At 42.6% G+C, this 13,345-nt stretch overlaps 1 protein-coding gene across 3 annotated transcripts in view; it reads left to right on the forward strand.

Annotated features, from left to right (window-relative positions):
- Nucleotides 1-5,464: 5,464 nt before the first annotated feature.
- The window catches only part of ano8b (anoctamin 8b), a 200,341-nt gene continuing 192,460 nt past the window's right edge, over nucleotides 5,465-13,345 (forward strand). The window contains exon 1 of one of the 3 annotated variants that reach the window (XM_039767063.1): nucleotides 5,465-5,569. Coding sequence is in view for 2 of the 3 variants with exons in the window: in XM_039767061.1 (XP_039622995.1) it covers nucleotides 10,083-10,227 (145 nt within the window). In the remaining variant the exon portion in view is untranslated. Of the gene's footprint in view, nucleotides 5,570-9,756; nucleotides 10,228-13,345 lie in introns of those variants that run through there. The other 2 variants (XM_039767061.1, XM_039767062.1) reach the window with 2 other exon arrangements.

Here is a 13,345-nt window from a genome sequence, read left to right on the forward strand (position 1 = left end):
ACTCTTACGTACTTCTCTGCCACTCCCGACTTCCTCATACAATACCACAGCTCCTCTCCTCACCCTGTCATATGCTTTCTCCAGGTCCACAAATACGCAATGCAGCTCCTTCTGCACTTCTCTGTACTTCTCCATTAACATCCTCAGAGCAAACATCACATCTGTGGTGCTCTTTCTTGACATGACACCATACTGCTGCTCACTAATCATCACCTCACTTCTTAACCAAGCTTCCATTACTCTTTCCCATAACTTCATGCTGTGGCTCATCAATTTTATCCCCCTGTAGTTACTACAGTCCTGCACATCCCACTTATTCTTTAATATCAGCACCAGTACATTTCTTCTCCACTCCCCAGGCATCCTCTCACTTTCCAAGATTCCATTAAACAACCTGGTTAAAACCTCCACTGCCATCTCTCCTAAACACCTCCATGCTTCCACAGGTATGTCTTGTGGACCAACAGCCTTTCCATTTTTCATCCTCTTCATCGCTGTCCTTTACTTCCTCCTTGCTAATCCGCTGCACTTCCTGATTCACTATCTCCACATCATCCAACCTCTTCTCTCTCTCATTCTCTTCATTCATCAGCCTCTCAAAGTACTCTTTCCATCTCCTCAACACACTCTCCTCCATTGCGAGTACATTTCCATCTTTATCCTTTATCACCCTAACCTGCTACTCATCTTTCCCAGCTTGGTTCCTCTGTCTAGCCCACCGGTCCTTTTCTCCCTCCTCAGTGTCCAACCTCTCATACAACTCATCATACGTTTTTTCTTTAGCCTTCGCCACCTCTCTCTTCATCTTGCGCTTTATCTCCTTGTACTCTTGTCTACTTTCTGCATCTCTCTGACTATCCCACTTCTTCTTTATCATCCTCTTCCTCTGTATACTCTGCTGTATTTCTTTCACTAGGATAGATTTACCTGATTTAAAGAAAATAATCTCTCAATTAAAACCCTCCACCTGCGTCCTTGACCCGATACCAACAAGGTTTTTCAAAGAAGTATCAGGCGTGCTAATTGATAATATTCTTGACATAGTAAATTCGTCATTAGATACGGGGGTCTTCCCAGACTGTCTTAAGACTGCTGTAGTTAAACCCCTACTTAAGAAACATAATCTCGACCCCTCAGCTCTTGAAAATTTTAGACCCATCTCTAACCTGCCTTTCTTAAGTAAAGTTCTAGAGAAGGCAGTCATTATGCAGTTAAATGACCACCTAAATAAACCTGCTATTCTTGATAAATTTCAGTCGGGTTTTAGAACAAATCACAGCACAGAAACTGCACTCGTTAAAGTAGTAAATGACTTGCGGGTAAATGCAGACAGAGGCCATTTATCTGTTCTCATCCTCTTAGATCTGAGTGCTGCATTTGACACCATTGATCACAACATTCTTAGAAATCGCCTTAGTCAATGGGTGGGCCTCTCTGGCAGGTCTTAAATTGGTTTGAATCCTACCTGACAGGGAGAAAATATTTTGTTAGTTGTGAGAATTACATCTCAAAGACACATGATATCCAATATGGTGTTCCACAAGGCTCTATCCTGGGTCCGCTGCTCTTCTCAATCTACATGCTTCCGTTAGGTCAGATTATCTCAGGGCACAACGTGAGCTACCACAGCTATGCTGATGACACACAGCTGTACTTATCAATAGCACCTGATGACCCGATTCTATTGATTCACTAACACAATGTCTGACTAGTATCTCAGAATGGATGAATAGTAACTTTCTCAAGTTAAATAAAGAGAAAACTGAAATCTTAGTGATTGGCAATAATGGATACAATGAGGCTATTAGAAATAAACTGGATACATTAGGATTAAAAGTCAAGACGGAGGGAAAAGCTTAGGGTGATTGTTGACTGTAATCTGAATTTTAAATCGCATATTAATCAGATCATTAGGACAGCATTTTTCACTTAAGAAACATAAGTAAAGTTAGACCCTTATATCACTGAAAGATGCTGAGAAATTAGTTCACGCGTTTGTTTTCAGTCGACTAGATTACTGTAACGCACTCCTCTCAGGACTACCCAAAAAAGACATAAATCACTTGCAACGAGTGCAGAATGCAGCTGCTAGAATCCTAACTAGGAAAAGAAAATCCGAACACATTTCTCCAGTTTTAATGTCACTACACTGGTTACCTGTGTCATTCAGGATTGACTTTAAAATTCTGCTTATGGTTTATAAAGCCTTAAATAATCTCGCCCCATCTTATATATCGGAATGTCTGACACCTTATATTCCAAATCGTAACCTCAGATCCTCAAATGAGGTCTCCTTAGAATTCCAAGAACAAAACTTAAAAGAAGTGGTGAGGGCGGCCTTCTGCTGCTATGCACCTAAAATCTGGAATAGCCTGCCAATAGGAATTCACCAGGCTGATACAGTAGAGCACTTTAAAACACTGCTGAAAACACATTACTTTAACATGGCCTTTTTATAACTTCAATTTAATCTTAATTTAACTTAATCCTGATACTCTATATGTTCAATTTCCTCAAAATAACTATTCATGGTGGCTTTAAAATCGGTACTGACCCCTACTCTCTTTTCTGTTTCTTTTCCCGTTTCTTTGTGGTGGTGGCCTGCACCACCTCCACCTACTCAAAGCTTCATGATGCTCCAACAATGATGGACGGATTAAAAGGCAGAAGTCTACGTGACCATCATCATCATCAAGCCCTTCCGTGAGAACCCTAAATCCAAAGAGGACTGTTTCATTTATGTTAGGTAGAATGCCCAGAGGGGACTGGTCAGGTGGTCTCATGGTCTGGAATCCTACAGATTTTATTTTTTCTCCAGCCGCCTGGAGTTTTTTGTTTTTCTGTCCCCCCTGGCCATTGAACCTTACTCTTATTCGATGTTAATGTTGATTTATTTTGTTTTATAATTGTGTCTTTCATTTTTCTATTCTTTAATATGTAAAGCACTTTGAGCTACTGTTTGTATGAAAATGTGCTATAGAAATAAATGTTGTTGTTGTATTTCCTCTTTCCACCACCAGGTTTCCTTTTCCTCCTTCCTCTTTCCAGATGCCATGCCAAGCACCCTTTTGCTGTCACTCTTACTACATCTGCTGTAGTTTCCCAGCCGTCTGGTAACTCTTCACTGCCACCCAGTGCCTGTCTCACCTCCTCCCTAGACTCAACCCTGCAGTCTTCCTTTTTCAACTTCCACCATTTGCTCCTTGGCTCTGCTCTCACTCTCTTCCTCTTCTTGATCTCCAACGTCATCCTAAAGACCACCATTTTATGCTGCTTAATTACACTTTTCCCTGCCACCACTTTGCAGTCTTCAACTCTTCTGCTTAGGATGTAATCTACCTGTGTATATCTTCCTCCACTCTTATACATCACCCTATGTTCCTCCCTGTTCTTAAAATTCGTATTCGTGTCCATCCTTTTGGCAAAATCTGCTATCCTCTGACCTTCTTCATTCCTCTCCTTGACAACAATCCTACCCATCACCTCCTCATCTCCTCAGTTCCTTTCACCAACATGCCCATTGAAATCCACCCCAATCACCACTTTCTGTCCATTCGGTACACTGTTCATCACTTCATCCAACTCACTCCAAAAATCTTCATTCTCACCCATTGCACACCCACCTTGTGGTGCATATGCACTAACAACATTCATCATCACACCTCTGATTTCCAGCTTCATAATCATTACTCTGTCTGACACTCTTTTCACCTCCAGAACACTCTTGACATGCTGTTCCTTCAGAATAACCCCTACTCCATTTCTCCTCCCATCCACCTGATGGCAGAATAATTTGAATCCACCTCCGATCCACCTGGCCTCACTCCCCTTCCATTTAGTATCTTGCACACACAATATATCAACCTTCCTTCTCTCCATCATATCTACTAACTCTGTCCCCTTACCAGTCATACTGCCAACATTCAAAGTCCCTACCCTCAGTTCCACTCTCTTTACTTTCCTCCTATGCTCCTGCCTCTGGACACATCTCCCCCCTCTTCTTCTCCTTCTTCTTCAGCCAACAGTAGCCCAATTTCCACCAGCACCCTGTAGGCTTACATTACTGGTGGTCATTTTTAACCCGGGGCTCAACTGATCCGGTATGGAAATTTGTATTGCTGTCGGCATATTGATTTGGCAACATTTTACACCGGATGCCCTTCCTGATGTAACCTTCCCCATTTATCCGGGCTTGGGACCGGCACGAAGAAACAAACTGGCTTGTGCATCCCCTGTGGGTGGGTTAATAATGAAAATGCTTAATAAACTTAATTAATGCAATAAATACAGGGTCAAAATGAAGCTGAATATTTAGATATTTAAAAAATGACTGTGAATACAGAGCCCTTCATAACTGAGACAAAGACAAGTGTTTCCTTGATTTCCCCCTCTGAGCAGAACCAACTAATCAGGCCTCCCATATGCTGAGGAGAAAACTTCAGAGGACAAGCCCCCCTTGAAACAAACAGGAGCTGAAGATGGCTGCATTAGAGGCATGGCAGAGCATCACCAGAGAAGACCCTCAGCACTTGATGATGTCTGTGAATCGCAGACTTCAAGCAGTCATTGCATGTAAGGGATATCAGACAAAGAATTAAATATGACAACGGCTTTAACAGACCTGCTATTGCTTTGTCCAAATATTATTGTGCCCTCAAATGGGGGTGGGGGGGGACGGGGGGACTGTGTAAATAAAATGCTGTTGGACTGAAATGTGGATAAATCCCCTTTCAATGAAAGTTTGCAATGTACACTTCAATCCATCCATCCTCCAACCTGCTATATCCTAACTACAGGGTCACAGGGGTCTGCTGGAGCCAATCCCAGACAACAAGGCATGAAACAAACCCCGGGCAGGGCGCAAGCTGACCGCACGCCACACACACCAAGCACAATTTAAAATCGCCAAAACACCTAACCTACATGTCTTTGGACTGTGGGAGGAAACCCACGCAGACACGGGGAGAACATGCAAGCTCCACGCAGGGGGGACCCGGGGAGCGAACCCAGGTCTCCTAGCTGTGAGGCAGCAGCGCTACCCACTGCGCCACCGTGCCACCCCACTTCAATCCCAATGTATGAATTTTTTGATTTGTAATTTTAAACTGTTTAGCAGAGAGGGACATTAAGGAAACACGTGCCTTTGTCTCAGTTATGGAAAGCTTACAGAATCATAACTGGAAATTACCTTCTGCTTCTTAGCTGGTCTATGCCAACATCTGTTGGCACAGGACAGATGACAGTCAGATACACCCTAAATCATTTCCATTATACGCGTCGCTTCAGTGAAAAGAAAAATTACAAATATTATTATTTTATTTTTTTAGTCTTCATTGATGCCCTGATACTTGCGCTTCATGCCAAGCAGCGCTTCACATGGCACCGATTCGCATTTATACCGCTGCCGCCCCTTATGAACATCTGCGCTCCAAGGTCAGCTTGCCAGCTGGTGGCTGAGAGATGAGCAGCAAGCTGTCCGCGCAAGGCACGGGGTGCGTGGACGAATCAGCGGTCCGGTATAGTCGGCCAGCTTCAGACGTCCTTCGCGTTTCTCCAGCTCCGTAGCCTGGTGAGTAGGCAGAAATCTTCACCGGAGGCGGCAGATCGGAAGTTGGGTCTACCGGGCAGCACCGAAATGTCCACGTTAAAAACACGTCGAAAAAGAGCCGTCGGCTGTGATGTTCGGTAAGAGGCGCAACAGATCGGGCGTTTCCTTTGGGTGTGTTAAGGCACCTTCTCGGCGGATATGAAGAACATGGAATGGATGTGTGGACTAAATTGCGCGAGCCGTGAATGCAAAGCAAATGGAAGAGAGGGCGAGGTGAGGCAGAGCCGGTTTAGCACGTAGGTGTTTAATAATTTCACTAAGTGTTGACTAACTCCGTTAAAGAAAACTGAAAAAATATCAGTGTGTATAGAAACCAGTCTTACCTGATGTTGTCTAATAATTGCGTTGTTTTCTCTAATGATACTTAAAGTAAAGGAACTTCGACTCGATCACCTTCTGGGGGAGGGTTGGGGGTTTGGTCATAGGGATGGATATGGGGGGATTCGGACGGGTCGGGAGAAGGGGTTTTGTGATGGGATTTGATCTATTGTATTATGAACGGGAATGAGTTAAAATCTAAACCTCTTCATACAGTTTCTTCGTGCCATCTAGAATGGAGTATATTTTGAATTCAGTCTGATTTTGCATGGAACTGGGATATGTCATCTGTTTTCGAAACACAATTTTTTGATTTGATATATATTATTAATCCCCAAGGGGAAATTAACTTTTTCACACGGTCAGAGTGCGGGGTTCAGCCATTGTATGGCGCCCCCGGTGTAATTTTCAGGTTAAGGGCCTTGCTCAAGGGCCCAACGGAGTAGGATCCATTCTGGCAGAAACAGAATTTGCACCCGCAACCTTCCAGATATCAGGGCAGAGCCTTAGCCACAGAGCCTCCACTTCATATACCTGTTTGCATAAATTCATTACTTTTGGTCCATAATGTCAAACCTTACAGTCCAACAGTTTTCGGTGGTTTCACCAAATGCATGTTAAAGGCAGTCTTAAAAATAAAGGCACCAAAGAGGTTCTTCAAAGGTTATATTATATGGGAACCAAGTATGGCCCCCAAGAAAACTGCCTACAAGATGTTTCCAGAAAAAAAATGTTATTCATTTATTTAAGTCTTTAACAGGCCCCATAAAGAAAAAATGATAAAAGATTTATTAAATACCAATATTATAATAACTCTTGCTGCATATAATTACACACCTGAGATTAGGCTTTCTTGATCTCTTAGCATCCTGCTAAAGTATGCATTACAGATTTCTGTTTAATCCACATATTAGCAACTATTTCATGAGCAGGAATAAAATAATGTCCTGTTCTCAATTTTTTTTTTAAATTTGCATGAGTACCAAAAACCAATAGACACTGAGGACCAGGTACACAACAAGGAGGCCAGGGTTCACGTCCCAGGTGCTCCTTGCCTGAACTGTTGTATAGGTTTCCTCCCATAGACCAAAGACATGCAGGTTAAGGGGGCTGCTGATGCTAAACTGGCCCCTGCTATATATGTGTGTGTGTGTATTTGTGTTCATCCTGCAATAAGCTGGCACACCATCCAGGGACTGTACCTGTCTTGTGCCCTTAGGCTTGCTGGGATAGGATAAGGCTTTACCACAGAGCCATCTTCACGTATGGGCACAATGGGCACTGGCTAGGGGCCCCAGGAGTACAAGGGCCCAAGTTGTTTCTGATGCCTTTTTATGTTTCTGTTTTGCTGTCAAAACAGGGGCCCCAGCGCACTACTTTACCCGGGGGTCTACGATGCTGTTAAGAGAGCCCTGTGTCAAGATGAAGCGAGTTTAGAAAATGGGCAGATGGATAAATAGATAAATATTGAAGATTTGAAAAATGAAATTTGCCTCAGGGTACCCCTGTTGTTAGTCATCCAAGCTGGTAAGGAAAGATAGTGTACAAGTGAGCGAACAGAGGAGTTAATTACTCAGGTATCCTAAAACGTTGATTGTCTGTCATTAGTGGCAAATGGTTAATCTTACAAAGTTGTGTTTGAGTGCTGGCATTTACTGTCATGACTTGGTAGATCGACAACCTGCCCATGTTAGGCAAAGAGGAAAGAGGAGATCTATCTAGCCTTCTGGTATATAGCGCCTTTCTTTACAATGTTATATACATCTTTATTTGATATAACACATTATCTATCTATCTATCTATCTATCTATCTATCTATCTATCTATCTATTATATAGTGCTTTGAATGGCTATCTATCTATCTATCTGTCTATCTATCTATCTATCTATTATATAGTGCTTTTCATGGCTATCTATCTATCTATCTATCTATCTATCTATCTATCTATCTATCTATTGTGTAGTGCCTTTTATCTATCTATCTATCTATCTATCTATCTATCTATCTATCTATCTATCTATTATATAGTGCCTTATCTATCTATCTATCTATCTATCTATCTATCTATCTATCTATTATATAGTGCCTTTCATGGCTATCTATCTATCTATCTATCTATCTATCTATCTATCTATCTATCTATCTATCTATCTATCTATCGTATAGTGTTTTGAATGGCTATCTATCTATCTATCTATCTATCTATCTATCTATCTATCTATCTATCTATCTATCTATTATATAGTGCCTTTCATCTATCTATCTACAGTATCTATCTATCTATTGAGTCCAATAAACAAAATTCCTAGTTTCTCAAATAGTCAGACATAGTTAAGATGTTATATCAAATAAAAATTCATAAAACGATGTGAAGAAAAGCACTATATGATAGATAGATAGATAGATGTGAAAGGCACTATATGATAGATAGATAGATAGATAGATAGATAGATAGATAGATAGATAGATAGATAGATAGATAGATGTGAAAGGCACTATATAATACACAAAACGTCCGAATTTATAGAGCCGTCTGCTAGGGTGCAACTGCAAAAAAAAAGGATGCATGTACAGTAACTTGTGTAGGTATTTTTAAATGTATAAATAAATCATTAGCACCCTAACACCCACATGACAGAATGGAATATTCATATATAATGTGATTCTGACGGGAAGTCGCAGAGATGCCTCGCCGTAGCGGACATACAGAAATGACTGCTTCAACTTTAATCGTTTTAACAGAAATAATAAGATAAGAGGAAATAGCTGAACACTAATACTTACGGTAAGTACATCATTTTTTTCAGTAATAGTATGCACAGTACTGACATCTGCCAGAATTATGCCACAAAAAACGCATTATGTAACTAGCTGCTGCGAGCGTTATCGAGATGATAGATACTTAACTGCTAACTGCATATATATTTAATTTAACCAGCCATTAAACCACGCCTATTAAAATTTATCTATCTATCTATCTATCTATCTATCTATCTATCTATCTATCTATCTATCTATCTATCTATCTATCTATCTATCTATCTATCAAGCAATTTGTGAATGAGCAGACTCTTTGAATAATATGTATCGTAGATTAGTCACTTGCTGTGTGTGGAGGCTGTGTTAAACATAGATAACTGCAATTCATAACACTTTCACTGTTCTTTAAATATCACATCGTGAACACATATATTTTTATTTAAAGTACACCCGAGTGGCAGCACGCATATGAAGGACCAAGGCGATCATCTGGCTGCCTCCTGCCCTGCGTCCGTTGTCGTCGGGATGGGCTTCTTTCCAGCTGCCAGTGGCCTTCATTTGGACTGAGTGAGTACACAGACAGATGAATGAATGCGCGGCGCATACTAACGCCAATTCGTGTATGTAATGCACGCCACTCCTCCGTCTGGGAGCTTCGTTTTTGGTAATTATTGGTGCGCTGAAAAGAACGTTGACACATTTAACATTGTTCGGTTTGTTTGCCCTGTGAAAGTGTTTTGTATTGGGCCATCGTTATTGTTCATTAGGTAAAACTGTTCCGCACTTTGACACAAGGTGACACACTTCACAGTCTTAGCGTTGCTCGATCAGCAAAATCGCTTTATAGGGCAGACGCATTTCGGCTGTCGACTATTTAGGGACTCACGTCAGGCAGAGCTGTAGCCTATAATGCTATGGAAAGGATGGCGTGTGACACGACCAAACAGGCAGGCCAGTACTCCGATCGCGTGGCGGACTGACCTTCTGCTTCTAGTCTTGCGTTTTCAGCAGCCGATCCCCCTTTTACCCCCTCTCGCTCTATCTGAGCGCACGCGGCCGTTTTGACTCCGGTTAGTGTTAAAGCAATAGCTCTAGTGGATCAGGCTCACGGGAACAGGCGGGGTGGGGAGGGGAGAGTTTGGTACGAATTGTCTCCAGTCGTCGCTCTCTTTCTCTTTTCCGCTCTCTCTTTGTCCCTCCTCCTCCTCCTTCCTCCCTCCTCCTCCCTCCCTACTCTATCTGCATGCAGCCGCTATGACACACAACCACCTTGGCTTCACTTTCGTGTCCCTTTAACCCCTCGTGTCCTTGCCGATGCTGCCGTGACACCCTCGTCGCCCCGCAGTCCCAGGTCTCCCCGATTACTCCAGCACTCCCCTGTACATCAGCGCGGAAATGTCTGATTCTTCTGCTGCAGGGGTACCGACAGCAAGCGCCGGCAGCGGCGCGGACAGCGAAACGCGGCAGCGGCACAGACCAGCGACTGATGGGGAACGAGCCGAAGCTACAGCAAGTCCACCGCTCCCTTCGGGGGTCCTGGGTGAGTCTCTGAGGCAGGGCTTTTGGTGGGATACAAAAACGGGAAAGCAGCGCTAGCGGGAGCTGCAAGCGCAGAGGGCAAGCCGATCGCCTTTTCTTTTGTCTGCTGCCTGGCTGTACCTGCACACCAATTAGCGTCACGGACGTAGAAGCCCTCTGGGGCGATTTTTAGCTGTCTTCTACTTCAGGGTTTTGCTTTTGTAAAGTTGAAGCTGTTTACTAATTTGTGTACATTTTCCGCACTATATTTCCGCGTATTCTATTTGCGCGCAAGTTAGTTGTATTTGTCAGCGATACATGCAGATGGGGTCTTAGCCGGCAGTGGAAAGGGCATCCTTGTGTTCTCCGCTATTATTATTATTATTATTATTATTATTATTATTATTATTATTAGCCTTAAAGGTTGTAAGTTCTGGGATATGGGAATTATGGATGACAGGCAAGCGACCTCCCCATTGCATTCCAAATTTACTGCGTGTGCTGTTGTGTGGCACAAGTCCGCCTGTTTCTAAAGGATCTTTTAGATTGTCTTTTGTGCTGATAGCTTGCTTTTTGACGGATCCCAGAGGATTTGTCTAATTGTTGCGCTGATCCTTAAAGCTTTTCTTGTCTTAGGCAGATATATTAGCCCGTTTGTTTCCAAAGATCGCTGAGAATTTTTAATAACTTCCATCCATCCATTCATCCATCCATCCCTCCAACCTCCTTTCCATCCACTGCACCAGCTAATCCAGAAAATGGGTGATATGGAACATTAGGCAGAAATCAATCCCACATGTGATGCCAATCCACTACATGGCACAACCAGCCATCCTCACTGTTAATTTTAAGTCGCCAACTACATTAGCAATATCTTTTTGTTGGACACGTTACCATCATTCGTTTATTCATTTCCTGAACCAACATTACCCTCAACTTCCCAGATAGAAAGAAAGCCCAATATGGGCACCAAAAGTGTGTCACAAAGGGCCTCAACTAGTGCAACCAAGGATTCATATGGAGCCCATAAAGGTTAGTATAACTCGTTACTGATTGCCTGGTACAGGTGTACTGGGACTGAGCAACAACCTGGACAGCTTGGGGGGTCCCAGGGGACTGGGTTGGGAACCCCTGGTCTAGATAATCTTGAAGCAATTATTAAAAAATAGTCAGTCAGTCATTGTCCAAGCCACTATATCCTAACACAGGGTCACGGCTGGAGACAATCACATCCAACACAGGGTGCAAGGCAGGAAACAAACCCCAGGCAGGGCTCCAGCCCACCGCAGGGCACACACACACCAGGGACAATTTAGGATCACCAATACACCTAACCTGCATGTCTTTGGACTGTGGGAGGAAACCGGAGCACCCAGAGGAAAGCCAAGCAGACACAGGGAGAACATGCAAACTCCATGCAGGAAACCCAGGTCTCCTAACTGTGAGGCAGCGATGCTACCCACTGCGCCACCATGCCTCCCTCTTTAAAAAATAAGGAAAGATTTATTAAGTTACATTTACTAATTTGACTGCTGTTTTTATCCGACATGTGAGATACAGTTGTTTTTTTTTTTTCATATTTCCAGTTGAGGCACAGGCAGGTGAAGTGACTTGCTCAGGGTCAGACAGTGTCTGTCAATAGCAGGATTTGTGCAGACAACCTCAGGGTTGGAAATACAAAGCCTTAAACTCTATGCCATGTTTAAACCAAGACCATGAGAAAAGATCATCAAATCATTTTTTTGTCTGCACAGGATGTAATGAGAAGTCAAGCAAAATGACATTTTTTTATTGGCTAACTAAAAAGAATACAACATGCAAGCTTTCCAGGCAAGTGAGGCCCCTTCTTCAGGCAAGATGTAATCATCATAGATGACAAAATCAATTTTGACCTATATCTAACTTTGGCAAAATGAATGGCCTGCTCCACTTTGATTTAGTATCAAAATCCAAAAAATCACCTTTAACAGTATAAATCAACCTTGTATAGTGACCCTTTAATATTCTAAGATTAGTATATAAACAGTTTTGTGCAGGAAGGTCTACAGGACGGTAGTGAGACCAGCCATGTTATATGGGTTGGAGACGGTGGTACTGACCAGAAAGCAGGAGACAGAGCTGGAGGTGGCAGAGTTAAAGATGCTAAGATTTACATTGGATGTGATGAGGATGGACAGGATTATAAACGAGGACATTAGAGGGTCAGCTCAGGTTGGGCGGTTGGGAGACGAAGTCAGAGAGGCGAGATTGCGTTGGTTTGGACATGTGTAGAGGAGAGATGCTGAGTATATTAGGCGAAGGATGCTAAAGATAGAGCTGTCAGGGAAGAGGAGAAGAGAGGAAGGCCTAAGAGAAGGTTTATGGATGTGGTGAGAGAGGACATGCAGGTGATGGGGGTGACAGAGCAAGATGACGAGGACAGGAAGATATGGAAGAAGATGATCCGCTGTGGCAACCACCAACAGGAGCATCCGAAAGAAGAAGATTACATCTCCCCTGAAGAAGCGGCCTGAGCCGCCTCAACAGCTGGCTTATTGTAATCTTTTTAGTTAGCCAATAAATGGTGTCATTTTGCTTGACTCGCGGTACAACACCCTAATTCTGCACAGGATGTAAATTTGAATTATATAGAAATTCAACTTGAGTAACTTTTTTGCATAAATAAATTGCATAAATTGAAATTACATTTTGAGTTTTGACAAAACTCGTGACATTATAAAACCAACGGTAAGAAGTGTGGCTTATTGGTTAAGGCTTTGGACTTCAAAACCATGCAGTTGTGCTTTCAAATCCCACTACTGACACCATGTCAGCAACTTCACCTGCTTGTGCTCCAGCTGGAAAAACAAAAGAAGTGGAACCGACTGTATCTCAAAATCCTGCCCAAGCTTAGAAAATGGTATGGTTTGCTGTAAGCTACCTTGGATGACAGCGTCAGTCAAATATGATATAATACAAAAAAATATTTTTTAAAACTTGTGTGACTCCGAAACAAGGTACACCATTTTTGTCTCTGTCTTTCGCCCTTGTATTGATCCTTTTTCTCCAGTTTTTGAATCTGTTGTAGCAACGTGGGAAGTTGGGACCAGTGGTTCTACAATCAGCTGATGGACAGATGTTTATGTTTGTCATTTATGTTC

The sequence above is a fragment of the Polypterus senegalus genome, chromosome 10, assembly GCF_016835505.1.
Source record: "Polypterus senegalus isolate Bchr_013 chromosome 10, ASM1683550v1, whole genome shotgun sequence".
Classification (NCBI taxonomy): domain Eukaryota; kingdom Metazoa; phylum Chordata; class Cladistia; order Polypteriformes; family Polypteridae; genus Polypterus; species Polypterus senegalus.